At 42.2% G+C, this 23,319-nt stretch overlaps 1 protein-coding gene across 5 annotated transcripts in view; it reads left to right on the forward strand.

Annotated features, from left to right (window-relative positions):
• SORCS1 (sortilin related VPS10 domain containing receptor 1) overlaps window positions 1-23,319 on the forward strand; it is a 495,497-nt gene that overhangs the window by 432,573 nt on the left and 39,605 nt on the right. For all 5 annotated transcript variants that reach the window (XM_041746197.1, XM_041746198.1, XM_041746200.1 and 2 more), the window contains exons 19-21: window positions 11,204-11,390; window positions 19,003-19,136; window positions 21,338-21,461. In XM_041746197.1, the coding sequence (XP_041602131.1) occupies window positions 11,204-11,390; window positions 19,003-19,136; window positions 21,338-21,461 (445 nt within the window). The remainder of the gene's footprint in view (window positions 1-11,203; window positions 11,391-19,002; window positions 19,137-21,337; window positions 21,462-23,319) is intronic.

A 23,319-nucleotide genomic window follows, 5' to 3' on the forward strand; every position in this document is an offset into this window, starting at 1 on the left:
GCTCTAGCATCTCTTCTCACTGTGACTAATGCGTTGATAGGAACTCAATAAATGTGTGTGGATTTGGATAGACTTCCCCAAGAAGAGTGGAGATAAAGCCCAAACTTAAAAGGGAAAGACTCTTAAAATGTGAATAAGATCCAAAACATGTTAAAGTCTTCATTTGAAATCTAAACCCCTTCCTTTATTCAGTACTAATGCATGTCCTACTTCTAACATAAGAGTATCGATGAAAACCATGCTAAAATCAGAGCAAAAGAGAACTTCTTATTGACAGAAGATTATCAAAGGCTAGGTACACTGATGCTAGCTTGCAACTCCATGCACAGTAACCAAGTCACAATTTTGCAGATTTGACATATGCAAGCTATAGAATCCCTTCCTGCATATAGCACGAGAGGCCACCCTCCACATCTAGGTAACAGAAATGGCTCTATAACATGACTCCATCAAAATCCCAAAGCTTGGCTCACACCCATTACCCAGAGAACCACATAATTCAATGGAAGTTGATGAAAAGCCCCATTGTTGAGAAGTATATCCCTGCCCTTTTCAGGGTTCTCTCCTGCACTGTAATGAAGGAACCTTGATCAGAAGCAATAAGTCAAAGGAGACAATATTTCTTCCATCCCAGACTCCTTCAGGATGGCTAATCCAAGAACACGGATACACACACGTTCACATACACTCTGTATGTATGCATCACTGTTTCCTTGAGGGCAAAGAACAGTTGATCCAGAAATCAACAAAGAGAGGAGAGGAAGGGTCCATAGAGATGTATCTAACTAGCCAAACATTTTCCAAGTACGCCTGCATTTGAGGAAGCTAATCAAAGGTATTTTGCACTGAGATCCAGGTATCCAATGAGAGGTGGCATCTGTCTCTGGAGACTTGCTTAAGACGGATGTTCTCTGGACCACTAATGAGCACCTAATGAGCCTATAGACTTTCAATGCGATAACTCCGCTTCCTGGAGAAATCCAATGCGAGAACCTGAAGGCACAGGATGGATGGCAAAGGGCCTAATCAGTCTTAAGAACTCAACAAAACCGATTTGGAAGGCATTCATTTGAGAGGACTGCTAGGCAGAAGTAGTGTCTGCGTGTTACAGAAGATAATTAAATCTGTTTTAAACAGCTGTAAGAATAAAGAGATGCAATTCGCTGCATAATTTAAGACTTTTAAATTAAATCTGAGGCAAGGGACTAAAATTAAAACTTTGATCTGTATCTCATTGTCTTAATACTTCAATTTACATACAAAGACTGGAACTTAATAAGGAAAATTCATGATTATAACTTCTTCTGTGAGATTTAACTCTAAAACGTGAAGGCTGTGTCCTCATTAAATGAATTTCAATGATCTGTAATTTCACATACATTGAAAGACTTATGGCAGCATAAAAGTAACCACAATGTAATAACACTTCATAAATATTGCAGGATGCTACCAGCCGTCGGATGGTAGAGAAGATGACTCTTGATAAAATTTGCTGTGAGACCCTCATTTGTTGAATTCATAAAAGAATTTGACCTACTTTTTCATCTGGGAGAAAATCAGGGCTTTTAGAAACTACACAAAGAGTCCGCAAGCACTGTTCATCTAGGCAGGTATGAGTTTTCTAAGCCGGCCCAGATCTGACTCAGAAGCCTCGGTCTTCCACACAAAGGAACGGGAGATGATTTCAATGAGCCGTGGAGACTTAAGAGCCTTTCTCATGTATTATTCCTTACTCCATTCAGCTTTATTCTCTTTGAGTCGAGCAAGGTAATTGAGCCACTTCATTTCTTCTCCCTGGCTGCTTCGGCTTACAAAGGAAAGAGGGAAATGAGGCGGGCAGTATAGGTTGTCTTTAGCCAGAGGCCTAGCAGCTGAAGTTCAGGTTGGCTTGGTGAGCAACTCTTCCTAAGGCTCTGCTTTTCCTTCCTCAGTTCTGGTCCACAAACATTGGCATTTTGCTCTTCTTTACAGTTTTAGGGAATGTGTGTTTGCGAAGGACTTCATTCTCCCTCCCTTGGTAAGCAAGGAGCGATACATGGCTTATTTCTGAGAGTTTCAGTTCAGTGCACATTCCAAGGACTGGGGGTCATCGTCTTCATATAGGAAATTAGTTTCAGATGGATTTGCAGTCTCTCGGCCTGTCTGTGTTAGGCCAGCAGCACTGGTGCCCCCCTTCCATCCATACGGGTGGCCACCACCCCAGAATGATAACTTCACCCAAACAAAACAATTTTTGCCCAAGTATGTGACTTCCTCAGATTTCTGGCTTTGCACTTTGCCCTTTGTTATCCTGTGACTCTGGGCCGTATCAGTTCATCCTTAGTGTGATCCACCATTTATGGGTGATAGAAAATTTCTGCCATCCACCCAACAGCATTTAAATGAGCTCTCCATCTTCACCTGAGAGCTGAGATTATTTTAACTGCCTTTATTCCATGCTGGAATATGAGTGTATCTTCAATAATACCCATAACACGGATAGTAGAATTATAAAAACAGATGGTCACCTACACTAGATTTGATGATTAGGATCATGATCATTCTGCCTATCTTTATAAGTAAAGAAATTGAGGTTTAAATATAAATTGAATTTCAAAGGGCACATAACTCCCAGCTTACTACCTGACTTCCGGAGGGCACTGCCATGTACAATACCTCTGTAGAGCTCTGTAAAGTCACTGAGACCTCTCAAGAACCTAATAATTTGGAAAAGTGATGAAGTAACATCCAGGGTAAGATGTCATATGTCCATTTCATAGATAAGATCTTATGACTTGGTTAAGTCTAGAAAGTGATGCTAGATATAAAAGTTCTGAGAGCTGTTTAGAAATTTTGAAAGCATGACATGACAGTGTTGTTTGTGTGTGTGTGCATGTTCATATGCTTCTCATCTGTTAATGTGGTATTTACCAATCTAACGGTGATCTCTCTGGGTGGTAGGCTTATGAGTACTTTGAATTTCCTTTTTCCTCATTTTATGTGTTTCTTATATTCTCTTTATAAATTCTCCATGGCTTTCTCTTTTTTCTTCTTTCTTCTAATTGACCTTACATATTTCCATTACATATCTTACTAGTAGGAAAAACTTATTGCATAGGTTTATTCCTAAAGCAATCTTCCTTCTTTTCTTTTTTTTAAAAAAGCATAATCTTATTCTTATTACACACCTGAATGCTTTACCTTTACAGTGATTTTTGAAGACATTCAAAAACATCTTTATAGTTTTTATTATTTGGTGGCACCATAGTTTTCCTACCAAATCCTGCTGAGCTAATTCATAAAGTCACTATGTAGTGGTAACAGTATAGTAATGTCCTTTATTACCTAAAAAGTGTCTTCAAAACATAATGGGTCAAAGTTCTGACCTCTCTCTACCACACTGTCTAGATAGAGTAAAGAGACCTCAGCTTACAATTATTTATCTGCTTCACAAGCCAAATGTTCCTCCAGCCTTATGGGTTCTGTCCCATTCTAAGCCAGACACCTAGTACGGAAGACATAAAAAAGGCATGTGGAAATTTGCTCTTCATTCAAACACATGGTGGTGTGGCTCATTTGCAAGTGAAGGATTAAACCATTTTGTGATGATTCTTCAGTTGGAAATTCTTGGTCTGAGCATTAGATGCAGAAGTTTTTGGATATTTAATGAGGCAAGTCTCAAGGCTCAGAGTCCTCAAGGAAGGGCTGAGCCATCTGCATTTCATCCTAGAGAAAGTAAAATACAGAACCAGGCAAGTGGTTTGGTAGATCCATAGTCTGGTCTTCTGACATTGCTGACCTTGTCAGACATGAATTCTCTGGTGAAATCTAAAACCCCATGTATGCCTAATTCTGGGAAATGAACAAGGGGTAGTGGAAGGGGAAGTGGGCGAGGGGTTGGGGTGACTGGGTGATGGGCACTGAGAGGGGCACTTGGCGGGATGAGCACTGGGTCTTATGCTATATGTTGGCAAATTGAACTCCAATAAAAAAATTAAAAAATAAATAAAAAATAAAACCCCATGTATGCACTGCCATCCTCACTGTTGTGAATATTCTTCCTCCCAGTCAGAGCATCCAAGCCCACTGCTGCCTTTTTTTGTAAGAGGCAGGGGGGTCGGCATCTTCAGAGAGGCACCTATGCTATAGATAACTGTCTCTGAATAGACAAGGAGAGAGACTGACTCTTTAATTTGTAATTATGCCAATATCTAAGTATCTTGGGACTCTGTCCAGAGCTCAGTTTTGAAGCTGAAGAGAAGCCCATCGAGCATGAATTGAACCAAATATTCAGGAAATACTTTCCCAGCTTATCTAGTGAGGCAGCCTTAGCTTTCAACAATGGTAGCACCTCTTGAAAAGGATACCAGAGAGACCCAGGACTTGCTTAGGAACAGAAGATAGGGCATTTGCAGCTACTTTTTGTCATAGACTGGTGTTGGCTATGCTGGAAGCACTCAGTTTACCATTGTAAAAGGACAGGCTTGGCACAGTTACAGCAGTTGATTCTTGGTTATAGTCCTCTCACTCTGTTGAGCATTCACATGGGCAGGGTCTTTACAAACAAGTTTTGCAGCTAACAGTATTTTATAGAGCCTGGCATATTACACTGGGCTCCTCTTTTATCGCTACTTAATGAAGAATTTAATCCATGTTGGCATTCCTCTAAAGGGTTTTGGTTACTGAAGCTTATAAAAGTTTTCTGGTTTCACATATGAGTGAATCCATTCTTTAAGAGCTCCCACTGGGAATGAGGACAATAAAATAGGAGTGCTGAACTTGGAGTTAGGGAGAACTTGGTTCAAACTAATCTTGTGACTGGGCAAATTTTAGCAATCTTTTAGGGTTAAGATTAAATGAGATACTATCTAGAGAGCAGTTAATATTTCTGCCACAGTCAACTTTCAGGAAATGTTCTCTATCTTTTCCCGTAGTGACCACCAGGGGATGTTCTAGAACAATCCTACTTGCATACTTTATATCAGAAGTCATATGCCGTAGGTCGGCCTTACTGAAAAGCACAAGGTGGATAGCACTTCTCCCCCTGAACTTATTTCTACCAGCTGATGAAATCTCTTCTTTGAAAGCCAGGGCTCATTGTACTGTAGTGATCTCCTTTCCTCTTTCTTGTCAAGACTCCACTAACCTGAGTCTAAACTAAGTAAATGTACCTGGAGTAGGGTATGCAAAGCATAGGTGGGTTATTTTCACTTCATGCTCCCCACTCTGCTAAATATTTTTACTCTTAAGAAAGAAAGTGCTGAGGCACACCTGGGTGGCTCAGCAGTTGAGCCTCTGCCTGTGGCTCAGAGTGTGATCCCAGGGTTTGGGATCGAGTCCCACATTGGACTCCCTGCATGGAGCCTCCTTCTCCCTCTGCCTGTGTCTCTGCTTCTCTCTCTGTGTGTCTCATGAATAAATAAATAAAATCTTTAAAAAAAGAAAAAAGAAAGGGCTGAAATATCTGATTTTTGTGTCTGTCATTCAATGCTGCTTAATCTTTTTTTTTTAAATCTTACTTTGTGGTCAAAAAAGCATTAAAAAGAAAAATCTAAAACCAAAGTTGGTTGTATTCCCTCATCAATCTGCTATCAATCTGTGTTACTTCTGGTTATTTCTCGTATACTTAATCAATATTTAAATATTGACAGTAATGGTAGAAATAGAATGTGTTTTGCAATGTTCCTTGCATCTTATCGTATTCCACCCAACACCACCCCCTCCTTTTAAAATTGGTGAACTCTCTAGTTCCCCTCATTTCCCCCCTCCCTCTTTTAATCCTACATGCTGTCTCTCACTGCCCCTCACTTCACTTCACCCCCCATCCCGGGGGAGTCAGTGTTAACAAACTAGGTTACATTTGCCAGCACTTTTAGGCTCATACAAACACACACACACAGTGCATATGTTGTTATCTGTTGTGGTTTTGTTTTTGACAAAAAAAAAAATGGATTTCCACAATGTAGTTTTTGCTACGTGAACTTTAAGATCACTTTCAAGACTGAATTCCAGTGAAGTCTGAGGCAAGCCTGAGCTTTGCCAGACCCAGACTCTGACGTTCCTATCTGCAGTGAGTCTATAATGCCTTCAGGAATGTCTCGGAGTCTCATTTTTGGATGAGGCTGCCAGTGTTGAGTTACTGTAGCATTTGTTTTCCCATTTTTCTCCCAAGCCACATTGCAAGAACTGATAGGTTCACACACCTTCCATTCCTCAGGTTAATCTTGGCTCCTTAGTGGCCACTTGATATATTTGTTTTTCTATTACCGAAGTCAGTGCTGCCCTTGGAGAATCCCCATATGGATTTCATGTGGCTTTTGTGCTTTTCTTGGGCACATCTTTTGAGCTAATATTCTCAGTTCTATATCTATATCAGGGCAGGTGACAAAAGGGCAGTAGGTCTAAAAAATTTTATATGACAGTTTAGATATTTGCCAGCCTAGGTGCCATTTTGGGAATGATAACTTGTGATTTATTAAATTAATGTAACTCTCAATTATACAGCACGTTTTCCTGACTACTGAATTATGAATACCTGTTGTTCCCCATATTCTCTGTCTTCCTTATGGCTTGAACACAATACTGCTTCACTAGAGGGAAGACCTCAGAATGCAGTATGGCGTTCATGCCAATCCATCTTTCCACTTCTAAACAAAGCTGTTGTGAGAGGTGGAAAGAGTCAAAACCAGGGATGGAGTCTAACAAGAAAAGAAAGTGATACTTTGCTTTTGTTCTCACCTTTAACTCTGAAAGGTATTACAAGTAACTTTTAATTAAAGAAGCTCACCAAGGACCGAGCTGCATGGATAAAGTTAAACCACAGATCATCTTAAACTTTTCCTTCAGCCTCACAGGATGCCTCAGCGGACTGCTGGCATCCTGCTTAACCTGCCTTTGTCCCAGTTCTCCTGGGGGAGCAACCAAAAGCACATCTGCTCTTGCTATCTCCCTGGAGTCCTAACAGCCAACTGAGATAATATATAAGAAATATAAGAAAGCACTTGGATGAACAAGCAGACATACTTATTCAAAATCTACTGAATGGGAAAGAGTGACCTGCAGGCACCGTGTTAGGAACTGAGGATACACCTAGGAAGGACACATCTCAGCACCCAGGAGTTTATACAAACTACTCGGGTACTAGTCAGCAACTTGTTTTCCTGCAGAAGTTAACGAACCTTGACTACATGCATTGTGGAACTTTTGTTTGTAGTTATGCACCAGTCACTTAAAAACGAGTTTAGTTCTTTCATTCTTTCTTCATTAATGCCCCTTCACACTTAGCATCCTAAAACATCCTACAGAAGTGTTGCCCCCACATCAAAATGGAATGTGGTCACATCAGCCTGTGTTGAGTGGTCTTCATCTTCAGATGGATTAAATGATGAGAAAACCTAATATTTTACAATCTGATCCCAAGGGGCAAAACCTGTGGTGCAACCCAGCATCTGCTGTGGACCTTCTCAGACCACAGCAGGACCAACCCGAGATCTTCCCCAGAGGCCCTGAGGAAAAGGGGCGTCTTGGGTGGTAGCTGGGCATCAGTACGTTTTCTTTTAATTTCTATAAGAGGTGCTGATATCAAATCCTGAGATTCATTGGTTTCAAAACCAATAAACTATGGGAGTTAATTTTGACAGGAAGGTACGTATAATTTCCTATTGCAACTCATATTTCAATCTACCGTCATCTACCCTGAACTACCCCTAATTAGCTTCCCAGAATACTTGGGCCTCCTTCCAATTCACCCTCCATATTGTAACCAGAGTGATCTTTTTGAATTAAAAACATCATCATGGCCATCTTCTGCTAAATCTCTGCTTAAAATACTTTAATGGCTTCCTACTGCTCTTAGGAAGAGAATGAAAATCAGAAACTCAGCCACGATTCCTAAAATGTCATTTTCTCCCCTTCAGTCTGATTTCATAACCTGTTCCCACAGTGTCTTTATCTTCAGCTTCCTATGACTGTACTATCCCCCTTTTGCCATAGGTCCTTTGCACATCTGATTCCCTCTGTCACCATTGCCTGAACTCCTTACGTTCATCTCACTCACTTGTGTCCTTTGTTTGATTAAGTTATTTCTTTCCTTAAGATCATCTCAGCTCAGATATAACTTCTGGGAATCTTTCCTTGAAGTTCTCAATCAGATCATGTTTTTAGCTCTCTGCCTTTCCCTACTGTGCAACTTATAATACCGTGTTCTTTCTTTCATATCATCCCCTGTAAAAACATTTTATTTATCTGCGATTATTTCATCTGTCTCACTTAGTAGTCTAGAAGCTCATGAAAGCCCAGACCATATCTGTTTTGCTTGGTTTGTTATAATTTACTTGCCATCATTTTCCCATGTCATGCCTGACATAAGATAGACACTCAATAAATATCTGCCAGTTGGCTGATTGGTTGGTTGGTTGGTTGGTTGGTTGGATGAATGAATGACCAGAAATCCATGGTGATCTAGGACTTAGGCTCTCTTGCCTTTGCTCTCCTTCCTATTCTCTGAAAGGAGTTGCCATCCCTGTTTCAGATGATAATTACAGCCCAAGGAAGTCAGAGGCTGATGACTGATGAGCCCAAAAAAGATGCATTGACAGCCGTGTTAGGCTTGTGAAGCACCTGAGAGCTTCTGAAGGCAAAAGCATGACATCTAGTTTGTTTCACTTGAGTGGGCAAAGCTGCAACAGCAGGGATGAAATCCTCTGCCTTGGCCCCTTGATGCTTTTGTCTCCTGTGCAGAGTAGCAAGCCCAGGGGCCTGTATTCACATCAACAGAGCTTCCTAATACCTGACCGACTCTAAAAGCATGACTCCTCTGAAGGCAGCTCTACTGCTAGAGCAGTCCCAACATTGTGACTGCTACATACACGGGGAACCTTGTCAGGATGGATAATGAGGAATACTGTCAGGCCAGAGAGAATAGCATGACACACAGTGGACATCCAGACAGAGCTTGGGAGGAGTTTTAGGTAGTGGAAAGAGATCGAAGTCCAGGCCCACCAAAGCAGACTGGTGAATACCATACAGAAAAAGCCAGGCAGGGAGACTTGAGGGCAGCCCCAGCCAGACTTTCCCCAGGTGTGTGGGTAGCTGCTGTCACTCGTGGGGACTGACCTGTGAGCCTCCCCTCTGTGCTCTTGCCCATGGTGACCCTTATGTCATGTCTGCTCTCTATTTCTCAGTATCTCTCTCTTTGCCCCTCCCTGCCTCCTTCCCTCCCTCTTTCCCCTTCCTCCTCCCTCCCTTTCTCCCTCTCCCTCCCCCTCTCTCCTCCCTATCCTCTCTCCCTCCCTCACTGCCTCCCTTTCTCCCTCTCCCTCTCTCCCTTTTTCTCCTTCCCTCTTCACTACCCGCCCCTCTCTCAGAAATTATATTGCTTGTTTTATTCCATGGCTAACCCAAGTAGTTATTCCTGTATTTTGCTCAGATACTCATCCCAAAACATGCGAGTAGATTTTAAGGTGGTTTCTTCCTCTGTGCCTGTACCTGGGTTTGGCTGGCAGCAGCTCTGTGGACAATCTAGAAAACAGGGGAGAACTGACCAGACATGGCACCGAGAAATTGACCAGTCTGATTTGTGCAAATGAAGGACAAGTCAGAAAGAATGGTTGACATTTATGTTTATTGGTGAAGGGAATTCAAATAATTACACAAAGTCTGGGCTTGTGGATCATTGCTCTTGTAGTTCTGAATGGAGTTTCTTTGTCCACCGGACACGTCCTCCCAGAGAGTTGGCCCCTGAGTACACTCCCCTAACCCCCCCCCCACACACACACACACAATGCTTGGCTGGGCATAGATCAGAAGAGTAGGTCACAGAGATTCATAGAATTTGAACTGCTTTTCCTTTCCCTGTGAATTAATCTTTTAAATGTCAGCATTTTAAACTTGGCCTTTTCAAAAAATATGATACCATATGAACCTTACTTAATCGAAAATACTTTTTTTACTTCAAAGGGTTTTTTTTTTGTATGTGTGTATATATGTATGTTTTTAGGGCTTTTTCCTCCTAAGAATGGGAAAAGCTAATAAAACAAGAGGAACTTGATAAAGGATGGGCTGCATGAGAAGGAAGCTGGTTTCTTTAGGAATCTCTGTTATTCCAAAAGTGTTCTTCTTACAGGTGTGGGATTTTGGAAAGCCGACTTTTATCCTTCTTCTCCTTACCTCCCATGGGAGGCAATTTAGAATTGTATGATTCCAGTCCCACTGTAAAAGGAATATGGCACGCCTTTTATACAGTTGCATGGTTTTGACAGTCATTTTTTTGATCCAGATTTTTACAGATGACTAATTAACTCACATGTTGTATAACAAACCTTTGAGTTAAGACATCTATGCCCATTTCATAGATGAGGTAACTGAGACCCAAGGAGTCTGCATGAAGTCATATGGCTTGTTAATGGCACCCTGGAATTCAAGCCTGGAGGAGCCATCTGTGCTTTATCCATCTATAATGAATGAAATGCATGTCCAGAGAGATGGATTCACATCTAGGTCTGCTGCTAACTAGCTGTATTAACTTTGATAATTAAATCTCTCCATACTAAAAAGATAAATAAATACATAAATCTTTCCATACTTCAGTTTCTCTACCTATAAAATGGGCAAGCATTGCCTATTTTTCTCTCCCCACTAAGATTCCATGAAGAATAGAATGATAACATTTTGATTGCACAAAATACCGAAGTATAAAAGAATTAACCATCATTGTCTTAAATAATGATAGGGTTGAGTCCAATGTCATATCAGGTGTGAGGCAAGGTGTCTTTTATATTTCCTCTAACATGGTTAGGGAACCAGAAATAAGAATGGGATTCAGGGGTCCTGAACATATGGGAAGGGGTCTATGACCATGTAAGGGAGGCTTAATCTCTAAAGCTGTGTGTGGACACCTTTTATTCATGTGAATGATAACAGTATAAACAGATGCCTCAGGGAAGTTGAATATCAAATTGGAGCTGATTATCAAACACTTAGTTTTCCAAACCTTGAAACTTTCGGATGTCGGTGCCCTTCACGTTTGGAGAACATCCATCTTGGTGAGCTCCTGTCTGCCAGGGACTGTCACAGAGATTCTGTCAGAGGCAGACAGATGCTCCCAGCTGTCAGAGGGAGCCAGAGTCTGCCATTAGCCCTGAGCCAGGGAGCAGAACAAGCCCCAGCCTCTGGAGGGAGGCAGCCAGCACCAACTCCCCTTCTCTGATGGTGGGCTGTTTTTCAGGGTGACGTCCAGAGGACACTCATCCAAGTGGACTTTGGTGATGGCATCGCAGTGTCTTATGTCAACCTCAGCTCCATGGAAGACGGGATCAAACACGTCTATCACAACGTGGGCATTTTCCGAGTGACCGTGCAGGTGGACAACAGTCTGGGCTCTGACAGCGCCGTCCTGTACTTACATGTAACTTGTATGTTATTACTGTTGTTGGTTTATGACATATTTAAAATATTGCGTCCTTTTAAAGTATAACCCAAAGTTTCATGTCTAGAAGCAGCTCACCAGTTATCTCTAAGGAGATGGGGAAGGAGAAAAAGAGAGCCACGTGGGGAGAAAGTACAAAGAAAGTCAGGGAGTGGAACTTGAATAATCCTAGAATTTGTGTTGCTTGAAATTATGCACGCTGTACGTACTGTGCCTTTTCCTGGGGGCCTCTGAGACTGCATACCTGGGTCTGCGGGCTGGGCCAGAGCAGCTTGCTGAGCTCTCTGATTGCATGTGAATTTGTCTTTTCTTTTTTTTCTTAGTCAAAACCATTTGAAAACAATTTTCACATATGGCTCAATCTAATACAATGAGAATTAGCGCAAGCAATGGAATTTCTACCCATTTAGTTATTCTTCTCTTTTCATGATATATCTCACTGTTTATAACACTTCTAAAGACCTTTGCTCCTTTTTGTAAAGTATTTCCTGTTTGTTTGTTTTTTTCAATCTGTAATGTTTGGTGTTAGAGGCAAGGTGATATTGAGAGAGGGAAAGAGCTGCATTTAGACGTAATTCCAAGAAGTGTTGAAGTGTTTGTCCCATCAAGGAATGTAAAGATGTACTAAATATGGGGAGATTGTGACAGCTTCTAAGTTCTGTGTAGTACAACTGTGTGCCACAAATGCCTCTTGTGGCAGGTGTGTGAATGTCCCCAAACAGGCTTAGGACTTGTTTCAGTTGCTACAGAAATGCTTTGCTTTGAAATAAAAGTAGCTATGTGAAGCGCCAGTGACCTAATGGATAGGGTGCTGGCCTTCTAAAATGAAAGTAACTCCTTTTATGAATGGCCTTGTCCAAATTAATTCTAAATTCTAGACCAAGAGCATTAAGGCTGGGCCATATTCCATGCCTCTTACCTGCATCTTGCACACTGAACTGACTATCAACTAGAATCTTTTTTTGTTAAGCTACTGTGGTCCAGTGGGAGGACAAGACTATTTAGGGAGTCCCTGAGCAATTGTTCATTACCGACAATTCCGGCAGTATTAGTGATTCTTGGTCTTTCTCTCCCACACATTCATGACAAAGGTGCTTTGAAGAAACACATCCTCCCTTCTTTAGGTTTAAACAAACCCTTACAAGATTCCCAACCTGCATGGTTCCTCCTACGTCTTTTCAGCTAATGTTTATTAAGCAATTACTATGTGCCGGGCCTTAAGCTAAGCAAGCTCTTTACCTGTATGATTTCACTTTTCAAAATAACCTGATGAAGAAGGCACTATTAGAAACCCTCCTTTACCCAGAACAGTGGGCATCAGAGGGCTTGAATAATATATTTGAAATTGCAGCCTACAAAGCCAGGCTTTAGATTTAGGTTTGCCTGTCTCTTGATCACTAAGGTTGTTGTCAGTGATGGCACTTGTCTCCAGCAGCCTTGTCCCCTCCACTTTGCAGATTGTCCTAAAGGAGCATGAGCAACTTGCTATACAACTACATAGGTTCAGGGCACATTTCATAGGCTCCCTTCCTGCTGACACCATGGCTACCCTCACCTCCAGGCTGACCTGTATGGACTTTCTGGAGTTGTCTCTTCCTAAGAAATAATCTTCCTTACTAAGTAACGGTCAGCAAATCTCTCAGAAATACATCACAAACATTGGTTATTGGTAGCAAAACTAACATAAACGCCAGTACATTTGCTGAGAATGGCCACCTACCTAGCAGCCTGTCATATCCTGACTTATTCTACAAGGGGGATTTTTGTTTGAGAGCTGCTCTCCTGAAGAATTACGGCGATTTTGCTCCATATCTTGCATATGTATGAAACATCTTCCACACTCTAACTGTATGTGAATACTGATTTCAAATTCAGCAGCTTTTTGGTCTCTGTTTCTCAGGCTCTCCCATAGATCATCCACACCTTGCCCTCCTGGTCACCCTTTGGATTCTTCCTCACCTGGAAAAATGATCATATCCCTTGAGGGCTAACTCTCTACCCTGGCCCTCTGCTAGGTTTGCTCACCCCTGGGAAGGAAAACAGCACAAAGATCAGAGGTTGCTGAAGCCAGGACTTCTAAAAGAAATAAAGCTCTTTGTTCTTGTTTTTTTTTTTCCTCATTAGCCTAGTTGAGTGGCTCGGCAGTTTGACTTTCACCCTAGTAGCAGATGATCTATAATGGAAAGTTTTGTGTTCCGATTTAATTTTGTTAGCCTCATCTTGGGTTAAGTGTTTGGATAAGCATACTTCATATAATGGAACCCCTTCCTAAGCCTAACTTTGGGCCTAAGAATTAACTCTTTCGTACTAACTGTATCAAAGCAGGACTCCTTTGCCTCACCTGACACCTCTACCATGACAAGCATGTCTTTCAGATGGAGAAAGCAAAGATTGGAGAAGTACTTTCTCTTTGACACTGTTTTACACTTACAGGAAGTCAGAACAAGACTATAATTGATCAACATTCTCCCAGACCTCAAACCTGAAGATCATGGCAACTTTTGGTGCCACAGTGTGGGGGGAGAGGGGTTTGGGTGGTCTTTTTTAGAAAAAAACAAACACTCGATTGAATTGGCAGTTGTTAGGTACAGATGCTGGCCTGGACTTCCAGCCAACTCACTCCATTTCTCTGAGCCTAGGTTTTCTCCCCTGGCATGTGAGGAACACACATCTTGTTTCTCAAAGGTTCTTTCCAGCAAAATATGCTGTGGTCTGTCAACTAGTAAAGCTTTCTTTTCCACCATCACAAAATAACATGTGTGTTTCTATTTAGTGGGTTCTGAGCATCAGTTCTTGGTTCCCTTTGTCAAGCCTGCCCTCTGCCTCTCTCACCAGTACCCCCTCCCTTTTGCTGCAATTCACCCCCAATGCCTGACTTGATGGCATGCTCTCTCTGTACTCTCCAGGTCAGAAAAGTGACTTCGTTCCAAATCAGAGGGTTTTTTAGTTTTGGTTTTGTTTTTTAATATGGGTTTGCAAAGGTTATCAGAAACAAATGGAGATGATGTGCCAGCTCTAATGTTTCCAAGAGTGGGCCAGCCTTTCTCACTGGGAGGCTGGGTAATCTGTTGTAGCCTGACATTTGGAAAGTCCTTGGGGATAGGATTTACTGTGCTCTGCTAGTTTGCAAACTAAGGAGACATGTGGTGCAGCCAGTGTTGCCTTTAGCTGGCGGGGCAGGGGGTAGAATTTAGAGGACATGCAGATTTCTGCTCAGAAAGCCACCCCACCTCAGCAAGTCTTGCAGAAAAAAGTCACTGAAAACTATGCAAATTTGCAGAATGGGAGATTTAAAAAAAAAAAAAAAAAAGATGATACGGATTTTCTAGTTCTTCCCATCTCTTCTCTCCAACTACCTCCCTACATAGGTAGATGTCTTTCTGTTCCTATCTTACGGTAAATGGATCATTTTCTTGATCAATTTTTGTGGCTTTACAACTTTTCATATGATTATTATATTGGCCAGAGAATGTCAGACTTGAGTTTTGTAAAATGTGGCTTAATGAGTCCCCTGCCCCAGAATCACATGATAAAAATGTAGTGTCCTATGCCTTCTCCCAGACCTGCTGAATTGGAATTCCTAGTAGTATGCATCATAATCTGCCTTGAACAGATTAGTATAATCCTTATGTATGTTGAAGTTTAAGGAACTCTGCTTTAGGACCTCATCTTTATTCTTTGAACTACTTTTATTTCTTCTAGACGCTCTTGAACATTTCAGACAATCAGCAATATAATGCATACACAATATTTAATTTGGTGGTCAAAGGAAGTCTCCAAAACAAATGGCAGAGCAGTCATTACAGTCCAGAGCAATCATTACGTGTGTGCATACACATGCGTGCACACACGCACAGACACACACACACACACACACACACACAATGTTCAGCCTCACAAACATCAGCTGCATCCTGTAACACATTAAGGCTAAACAAGAAAAGAGGAGGGAGACCCAATTCACACAAGTATTTTCCCAGTTCCCTCACCCACCTAGTCAGGAAGATTCATATGGAGTGATGCAGCGCCACCTGCCGTCCCTTTTGTGCATCACAGGCACCTGTCTGATGGAGCCACATCTGCTGGCTTGTTCGGCTCTGGATTTAGTGCATCCAGCCAGCTGAGGGCCTCCAGGGGCTGGAGTTCCACTTCCACAACTCACTTAGTGCAGACTGCACCTTCTGCATATAGAAGAGATGCTTAAAAGATAGGCTTTTGGGCATCAGGAACTAGATGTGTTAAACACATGAAAATTAAATGACTACAAGAGGACAAGGTGGGAATATGAAAAGTAAATCGCACATATTTGAATGAACATGTAATGTACAAACATGCAAGAATGAATTCATACGAGCACACATATGCATCCTTCAGGGCCTACAAGCCGATATGCTGTATGTCCTGAATCCTTCTTAGATCTCATTGGCTTCCACTCTTTCCCTCCATTTCTCCCCTGCAGCCACTTGGGCTTTCTTGCTGTTCAAACTTCCTCTGCAAGATCTTTGCACTTGCTCTACCCTCATCCTGGAGCATCACAGATAGTATGTGGTGGACTCCTTCAGTTTATTCAGGTCACTGCTCAAATGTCATTCCTTCTGAGAGACAAAAATAGCACCTACCTCTGCTCTATGTGTTTAGTGCCTGCCTCCCTCCCTCAATAATACATAACCTCCACCAAGTACCAGGTGTCTCGAGCACCTAGAGTGCTGCCCGACATGTGGCAACACTCCAAAACTATTGAATGAATTAATGACCACATTTCACTGAAAAGATCCCATTTTTGTTATTAACAGGACACACTGGCACCACTCTTATTTTGATGTTCTGACTTTAAAAAATATTAAATACTCATGTGAGAGAGACAAAAATGCTGAACCCCTTTAGAATGGAACTGGCATGTCTAAGAGAGCTTATCTAGTCCTTGCATTCTAGCGGAGTCATTCACTCAGATCAGGGGAGACAGGAAGGACATTCCAGAAGCCTGGTCACTGGAGCGGAGACTGAAGGCTGGCAGGTGCCCTCAGAGAGGTGTCTAAGCCAAGACTGCAGGGGAGAACAGGGCATAGCCTGCTGGAGCAGACTGAGTGATAGGGAACAGCAAGAGCCATGTAAGAAATGAGAGCATGTGTAAAGTGCATTTGCTAATGCCTGGCATGTATTTAAGTGATCGGTAGATACTGACTCTCAATAGCTCTTTTGTGAAGATGGGAAAGATCTTTTTGAGCATTTGTCTGCTGGCCAGAGCATGGGCTTTAAAATCAAACTACTTGGGCTCACACCCTGGAATTGATGTTTCCTAGTTTCATGACCTTGGGAAAGTCATTTTCCTCTGTTTGTTCATCTCTAAATGGAAGCGATAGTAGTGCCTACTTCACGAGGTTGTTGTGAGGAGCAAATGAGAGTAAAAAGAGTCATTAGCAGAATATGTGGTACATGGTCATCACTCAGTAAATGCTGCCCTTTTATTAGTACATTGAACCATTCTGACTTATGAACAACTACTTCTTATCATATGGCTTATAAGCCAGAAAATCAATTCTGTTCTGTATGCTGGTCACCAAGCCTCTAATTCTAGGAAGAGAGAGAAGCACAGACAAAAGCAGAAATGAGAAATTGTATCATCTACCCAACAAACATTCGATTGTCTGCTACATCTCAGGAACTCTTCTAATCTTTTTATATTCAAAGATAGGAGAAACTCTTACCCTCCAAAAGTTTGCAGCCTGTGTTCTCTGTCTCACAAATTTTAGATCAATATGTGTTAACTATCATCATCATTATTAGGTAGTGGGAATTTTAATTTTGAACACCTGAGTAGTATGATCAACTTGGCTTTCTAGAAACATCACGCTCACAACACTTTGTTGTGTGAAAAGGTACATAGTCATCGCCATATATTGTATGAATGTATAATGTGTCTACATGTAAGAATGGACTCAGACAAACACACATATGCATACTTCAGAGCCTACAAAACAACATGCTCTGTGTCCTGAATCCCTCTTAGATCTCATTGGCTCCCTCTGTTTCCCTCCATCTCTCTACTGCAGTCACTTAGGCTCTCTTTTCTTCTGCAAACATGGAGAACCATCTCCCCCTCAAGATCTTTGCACTTGCTCTACTCTCACCCTGGAGTGTATGTTTTATTCCAGGTGCTGAGGACCCTGGAAGTTGGTGCAGCTTATCTACTACTTAGGAATGCAGGCACTGAACACGTAGCCAGAGGTTGGATTATTAGTGTGGGGGCAGGTTGGAGGCAGGAAGATCTGTGCGGGTCATGACAGCCCAGCTGTATGAGCCAGGGAAGGAGTGGAGATGGTGAGGGGAACTCTAACTGAGAGATATTTATGAAACCAAGTAATTGATACCCAACATAGACTGGATGACAAGGAATAAGGAATCCAGATTGACTTTTTGCTTCTGGGTTGGTCCCCTGGATAAATATTGGTTTCATGCATCAAGATATGGAGAATACAGAATGCAGGGGAAATAATGAATTTCTTATTCATTATTCAACATCTGGCTTCTAATTGAGTCCCGAGTAAGTAGGTGGTTTTTGAGTTCTAAGCACGTCCTTTATAGTTGAAGGCCAGGGTGTGGATGATATTACTCAGCAGAATGCTGAGTATATGGTGGGAAAAAAAGGCCAACGTATATACCCTTGGAAACACATTAAGTGGTGATTAAATCAGATGGAAAGCTATCACTTTCTTCTCCACTTCATGGAATAATGATGGGATGACAGAATTTTGCCACATTCACCTCAAAGGAAACTGCATTTTGCCTGGGAGAAGTAGCTCAAAGGGAAGACCAGGGGTCAGAGGAAGAGCCCTACTGGTTTTCTATGAAGAGGGTACTCATAGCTTTGTGGGTTTGGGCATCTGATTAAGGCTTCTGTCTAATGGGCCTCCATAAGTAGAATCATCCCCTTTTTTAGTTGAATACATCTGAGAACCACAGGGCTGTCTCTACTTGCTCACACATATGTGGTCCTGGACAAGCTGAACTCAACACCAAACAGTTTGAACCAGGTAGTGTTACATATACTCATGCAGAGGGACACTCACACATGCTCTCATACATAAAAATACAGATTTACACATATATATTGATCTTTACAATGCCAACAAAGCCTCAAGAATAATTATATCTAAAATGGTTTGGGGATTTGTTGCTGTAACCACCACTACCACCAGCTCCTGCTGTCACCACATCCAGTCCATGAGGTTTTCATCATCCTGGTTTACCACCATGGGTTTGACCTCTTGGAAACACTTCACATCTTCCTTTGAATTCTCATATTATGCCTGTTCATTTGAGGACTTCATAAATTACTTGTATTTTTTTTTAAGTTTCACACATAAATAACTCAAGTTTTAGGCCTAGAAGAAAGATCAGTAAATAGAAAATATTGAGACACAGTGGGTCACATTATATCTTTTTTCTAAGGTAGGGAAAGCCCCTTGGCACCTTCCTTAGGGAGTATGACTGATGTTTTGGAGACTTCCAGAATGAATATGTATTCTCTTCAGAGCAGGAAAGGTGAAGCAGAGAAAGCTCTTCCTTCTCTATGCCTCGTCTTTTCTCTTATGCCTCAGGTCCCCTGGAGCATGTACACCTGTCTCTTCCCTTTGTCACCACAAAGAACAAAGAGGTCAACGCGACGGCAGTGCTGTGGCCCAGCCAAGTGGGCACCCTCACTTACGTGTGGTGGTACGGAAACAACACCGAGGTAGGTCAGCCTTCCACACAGGATCCCTTGGCACCTCAGCTCAAACTGGCTGAGGAAATAAAGGAAGTGAAGGGGATTATGGAGCTCAGGAGTCTAGGGGTAGTCCTAGCTTCGGGGACAGCAGGCTCATAGTGCTCCAGTAGTCTCATCCGTGTGTTCCTTTTATCCCTCTGTCCCTGTCTCACCACGCCACTTCTACACCTCATCTCTGCTTCCTCTATGTTAGCCTTCTTCTCCAGTTGGACTTCCCTTTGCAAAGAGCCTTAGCAGCAGCCTGAGCTTTATACTCTCACAACTGAGCAGAGAACATAAACTGGCTTTAACAGAAGTTTGAAAAGAAGTCCCAGAATGGAGCATTAGTGATCTCGCCTTCCCAGGGCTGGGTGGAAGAAGAGGTGTTGAAGTCAGCCTCCTTGGAACCACATGGACTAAGAAATGGTCCTCAAAAGGAAAAAAAAACAGTGGATACCAGATGGTCAAAAGCAACAAAGACTTATTTATTACACCCCAGCCCCCATGCGGCCCTCCTCATGTGGCCTCTCCTTTCTCTCAACTTCACCCTTTATGTTTTCCCGAAACATGCCCCATGAGCAAAAGTCAGCAGCAACTCTAAAACCAGCAGAGGCCTTAAATCTTATTTACTCTAAGTCCCTCATTGTGCAGATAAAAAAGTCAGGCGGACACACATGAAGTGGTTTCCTCCTGCCTCATTCGACTGCTTCATGTGGAGGCCAGATCCGAGGCCTTCCCATACCTATGGGGATTTTTCTTGCCCTCCTACCAGGCTGCAAGCTCTGTTTTGAATTTCCTCCATTCTCAGGGATTAGTTTGCTTCTATATATCAATTCAGGCGGTCCAGTCTAAGGCCCCCAGAAAGGGCACTTACAAGAGTTGCTCAGGATTAGAAGGCTTCATCTTTCTCCAGCAGAGCTGCTCTCTTGAACTTGGTGACTTTGCTCTTCAAATACAGTGCATCTTCTTCTGATACAAATCTTTTTCTACCCCAGAGCTGAATGTTGGCTTTAACTAGAGACATGATTTTGCACAGGCCCAGAGAGGAAATCTCTTCTGATGCCAAACCTGCTACATGCCTGGCAGAGGAAGGAAACTCTTCACCTCTACTGCTAATTTAACTCCTCTGAAAAGAAGGCTTTTTTTAATTATTTCTTCTGAAATTATGCATATAAATTTGGCCCACATTGGGCCCACTACCCACAGTGACAGAAGAGAAATCTAAGTTATTTGCCTAAAATCTAGTGCTAGGAGGTGAATGTACTAAAGAACTTTCTCCTGTGTCTCCTTTTTAAATGTTTTTTGACCTTATAGCAGAAAACCAAATTCTCAACAGATTATGTTGAGTAGACTTCTTATGTCATGTGCTGGGCTTTAGTCTTCCCTCTGCCATATAGGGAGTTACATGAATTTGGATTTTAAAATTAATTAAGAAAAGAGAGGAAAGAAATGTTTATGGGGAATGAGTTGAGGGAGGTCAATAGGCTAATTATCTTTTCCTGCAGGACCCCGGTGTCCGATTATATTACAGGCACTACTCCAAATTGTTGTGGTTTTTCTTTTTTTTCCAGCCCTCAAACCACTATCCAATTAGTACTTGTTTCCATAGCAGCTACTTCCAGAAACTGCTGATAGGGCTTCTCAGAGGGGCCAAGCCACACAAGGCCACTCCAGTCCAACTAGAACATTCTTGGTGTGCATGGTTGCTGTGTTCCATTGTCATTTTCTATGAATAGTAAACCCTGGAGATGAATGACTGGAAGCCTATAGATTTTCTTAAATCTTAAGATTTGCTTAAATCTTGGTTAATATGAACTACCTGTTTTCATCTGATTTGAGTATTTCTTTGTATTAAGAGATCCACCTGTTATGAGTAGGTTACAATAGAGAGATCTATCCCACCAGTGAGCAAGACCTATCAATCTCACCAGCCCTGAATCAGGATGACACCAGAAGAAAGGTGTCACATTCACAAGGGATGGGCAGAGTCATGTGGGGTCATGGCTCTCATAGCTCCTTTCTGGCCTGGATGGAGTTGATGGGGAAGCCCAGATGGAGCCAGTTGCACTGAGACATGCCAGGAAAATCTGTGCCAATTTAACTGGCTTGTTGGTGGCTCCGAGCTAGTGGCTGTCTCTTTTGGAACTGAACAGTTGTCCACTCACTCTGTATACCCTCACCTATTTTAGCCTCTGATCACCCTGGAAGGAAGCATATCATTCAAGTTTACTTCTGAAGGGATGAACACCATCACAGTGCAGGTGTCCGCTGGGAATGCCATCCTGCAAGACACAAAGACCATCGCAGTGTATGGTGAGTGCCCCTGTGCATCAAGCCCTGGTTGGTCCCAAGCTCAAATGAGGCGATGTGCTTTAGGGTACCAGAAGCCACCAGGCCTCTACCCAGAGAACGGTGAATAGTAGTGGAGAAAGAACCAAGTCAGGTCTGGTCTCGCCCTCTAGGAGAGATGTGGTTCACCAGCACAATTATGGTCACAAGACCCCGAGAGCATTTATAAGTTTGTTTTCTGCAAATGGCTCAGGTGCACATAGGGCAACTCTACCCTCACTCACCTGAAGTGGAGCAGAATGAGTTTCATTACGGGTAAAGCTACTTCATTCTATTAGTATTTTTTTGGTGTTCAAATAACTAAAACCCATTATTAAAAAAAAGAGTTAATATTGAGGCTTTTTTTTTAAGTTCAACTTTTAAGAGTCTTGATTATTAAGAAGAATCTATCAGTATCTAAATATTCTGAAAATCTCTTCCTCAAATATGTATCTCACACACACACACACACACACACACACACACACACACACAAACAGACAAACAAACCCTGCTGGATTAAAAGCGATGGAGGCCCCAAATAAGCAGATGTCACATATTGCCAGAGATGGGATATGAGTTTGAAAGAACAACTACACAGAAATCTTCTAATCAGTGGGGGAAGTTAAATATAGTCAGTATTGCACAAAATGAAAATTTACCAAAGTGGAAAGGTAGGATCCCCAGCTGAAAATGAGGGATTAAGAGCAGTTTATACAAATTGGATCTCATTTTGGTAATTTTTCCCTGCCCAGGAAGATAAGTTTGCACTGAGTATTATTAGTGGATAGTAAGAATGTAAAATTACGCATCATGGAAAAGTTAAAAAACAACAACAACAACAACAAGAATTTAATATAAGATAAGAAAGATGAATGCTGTGCAGAGAAAGAGTAAAAGGAGGAATGAAAGGAGGAAGGGTGAGACAGAGACAAACTAGCCAGTGGTCCAAATAATCAGTTGCCCCAGTCGTAGAATCCTTGATGCAGGTTCTGCTTTTTCATTTTTCATTCTGCCAACATGACCTTCAAATTCAAAATGTAATTTGTAAGCAACTTTGAACAAGTTTGAGGACAATGTTCCTCCCATGCCAGGTGTTACATTCATAATATCTCCTCCCTCCTACCTCCTCCTGCCCCCATCCCCCACCCGGGCCCCCTACAAGAGGCTTGATAAGCCCAAACAGTAAGTGAAAGCAAACCAGGGCTCTGGTTTTCCTCACAAGGTCCCATCAGTGAGGAGACCTCTCAGCCAGGTGGCCAGAATGGAAGAGAGCTTTCACTTCTCTTTCCTTCCCCATCTCCTTTCTGTGCTTTGGGAATGCACCGAATCCTCTCAGCAACCCTAGCATAGGGTAGGTGATGTTATTCCTCTCCTTACTTCGGTGAGGCAGGCAACTTGCCCCAGCTCATATATGGTGGAGCTGGGCTCCTCACACGGTCCGTCTAGACATAGGGCCCATGCTCTGAAATTGCCCCACTAACCAGCTCTCATGTCCGTTCCATGTGAGGCTCTCCTTCCTGCATATCCTGGGTGTCACTGACAGGCACTGACCCGTGATTCCCAACACATGCCCTCTTGATTAAATCTATCAGTCACCTCATCAGAACCACGGAGAGAACGTTAAACCCAGAAGGTTTTGGGGCTTATCTGGCCCATCCCATCATTTCACAGATAGGAGATTGTAGCCCAGAAGTGGGAAATTGCTGCTTTCAAGTCATTCTGCTCTTCAGTGACAGCTCTGGTAATAACAGTGATGGTAGTGGTAGAAATTAACATTGACAAAGGCCTTATCAGCATCTGTTCTAAACACTTGATAAATAGGACGTCTTATTGAATCCTC

Source organism: Vulpes lagopus, chromosome 2, assembly GCF_018345385.1.
Source record: "Vulpes lagopus strain Blue_001 chromosome 2, ASM1834538v1, whole genome shotgun sequence".
Taxonomy (NCBI): Eukaryota; Metazoa; Chordata; class Mammalia; order Carnivora; family Canidae; genus Vulpes; species Vulpes lagopus.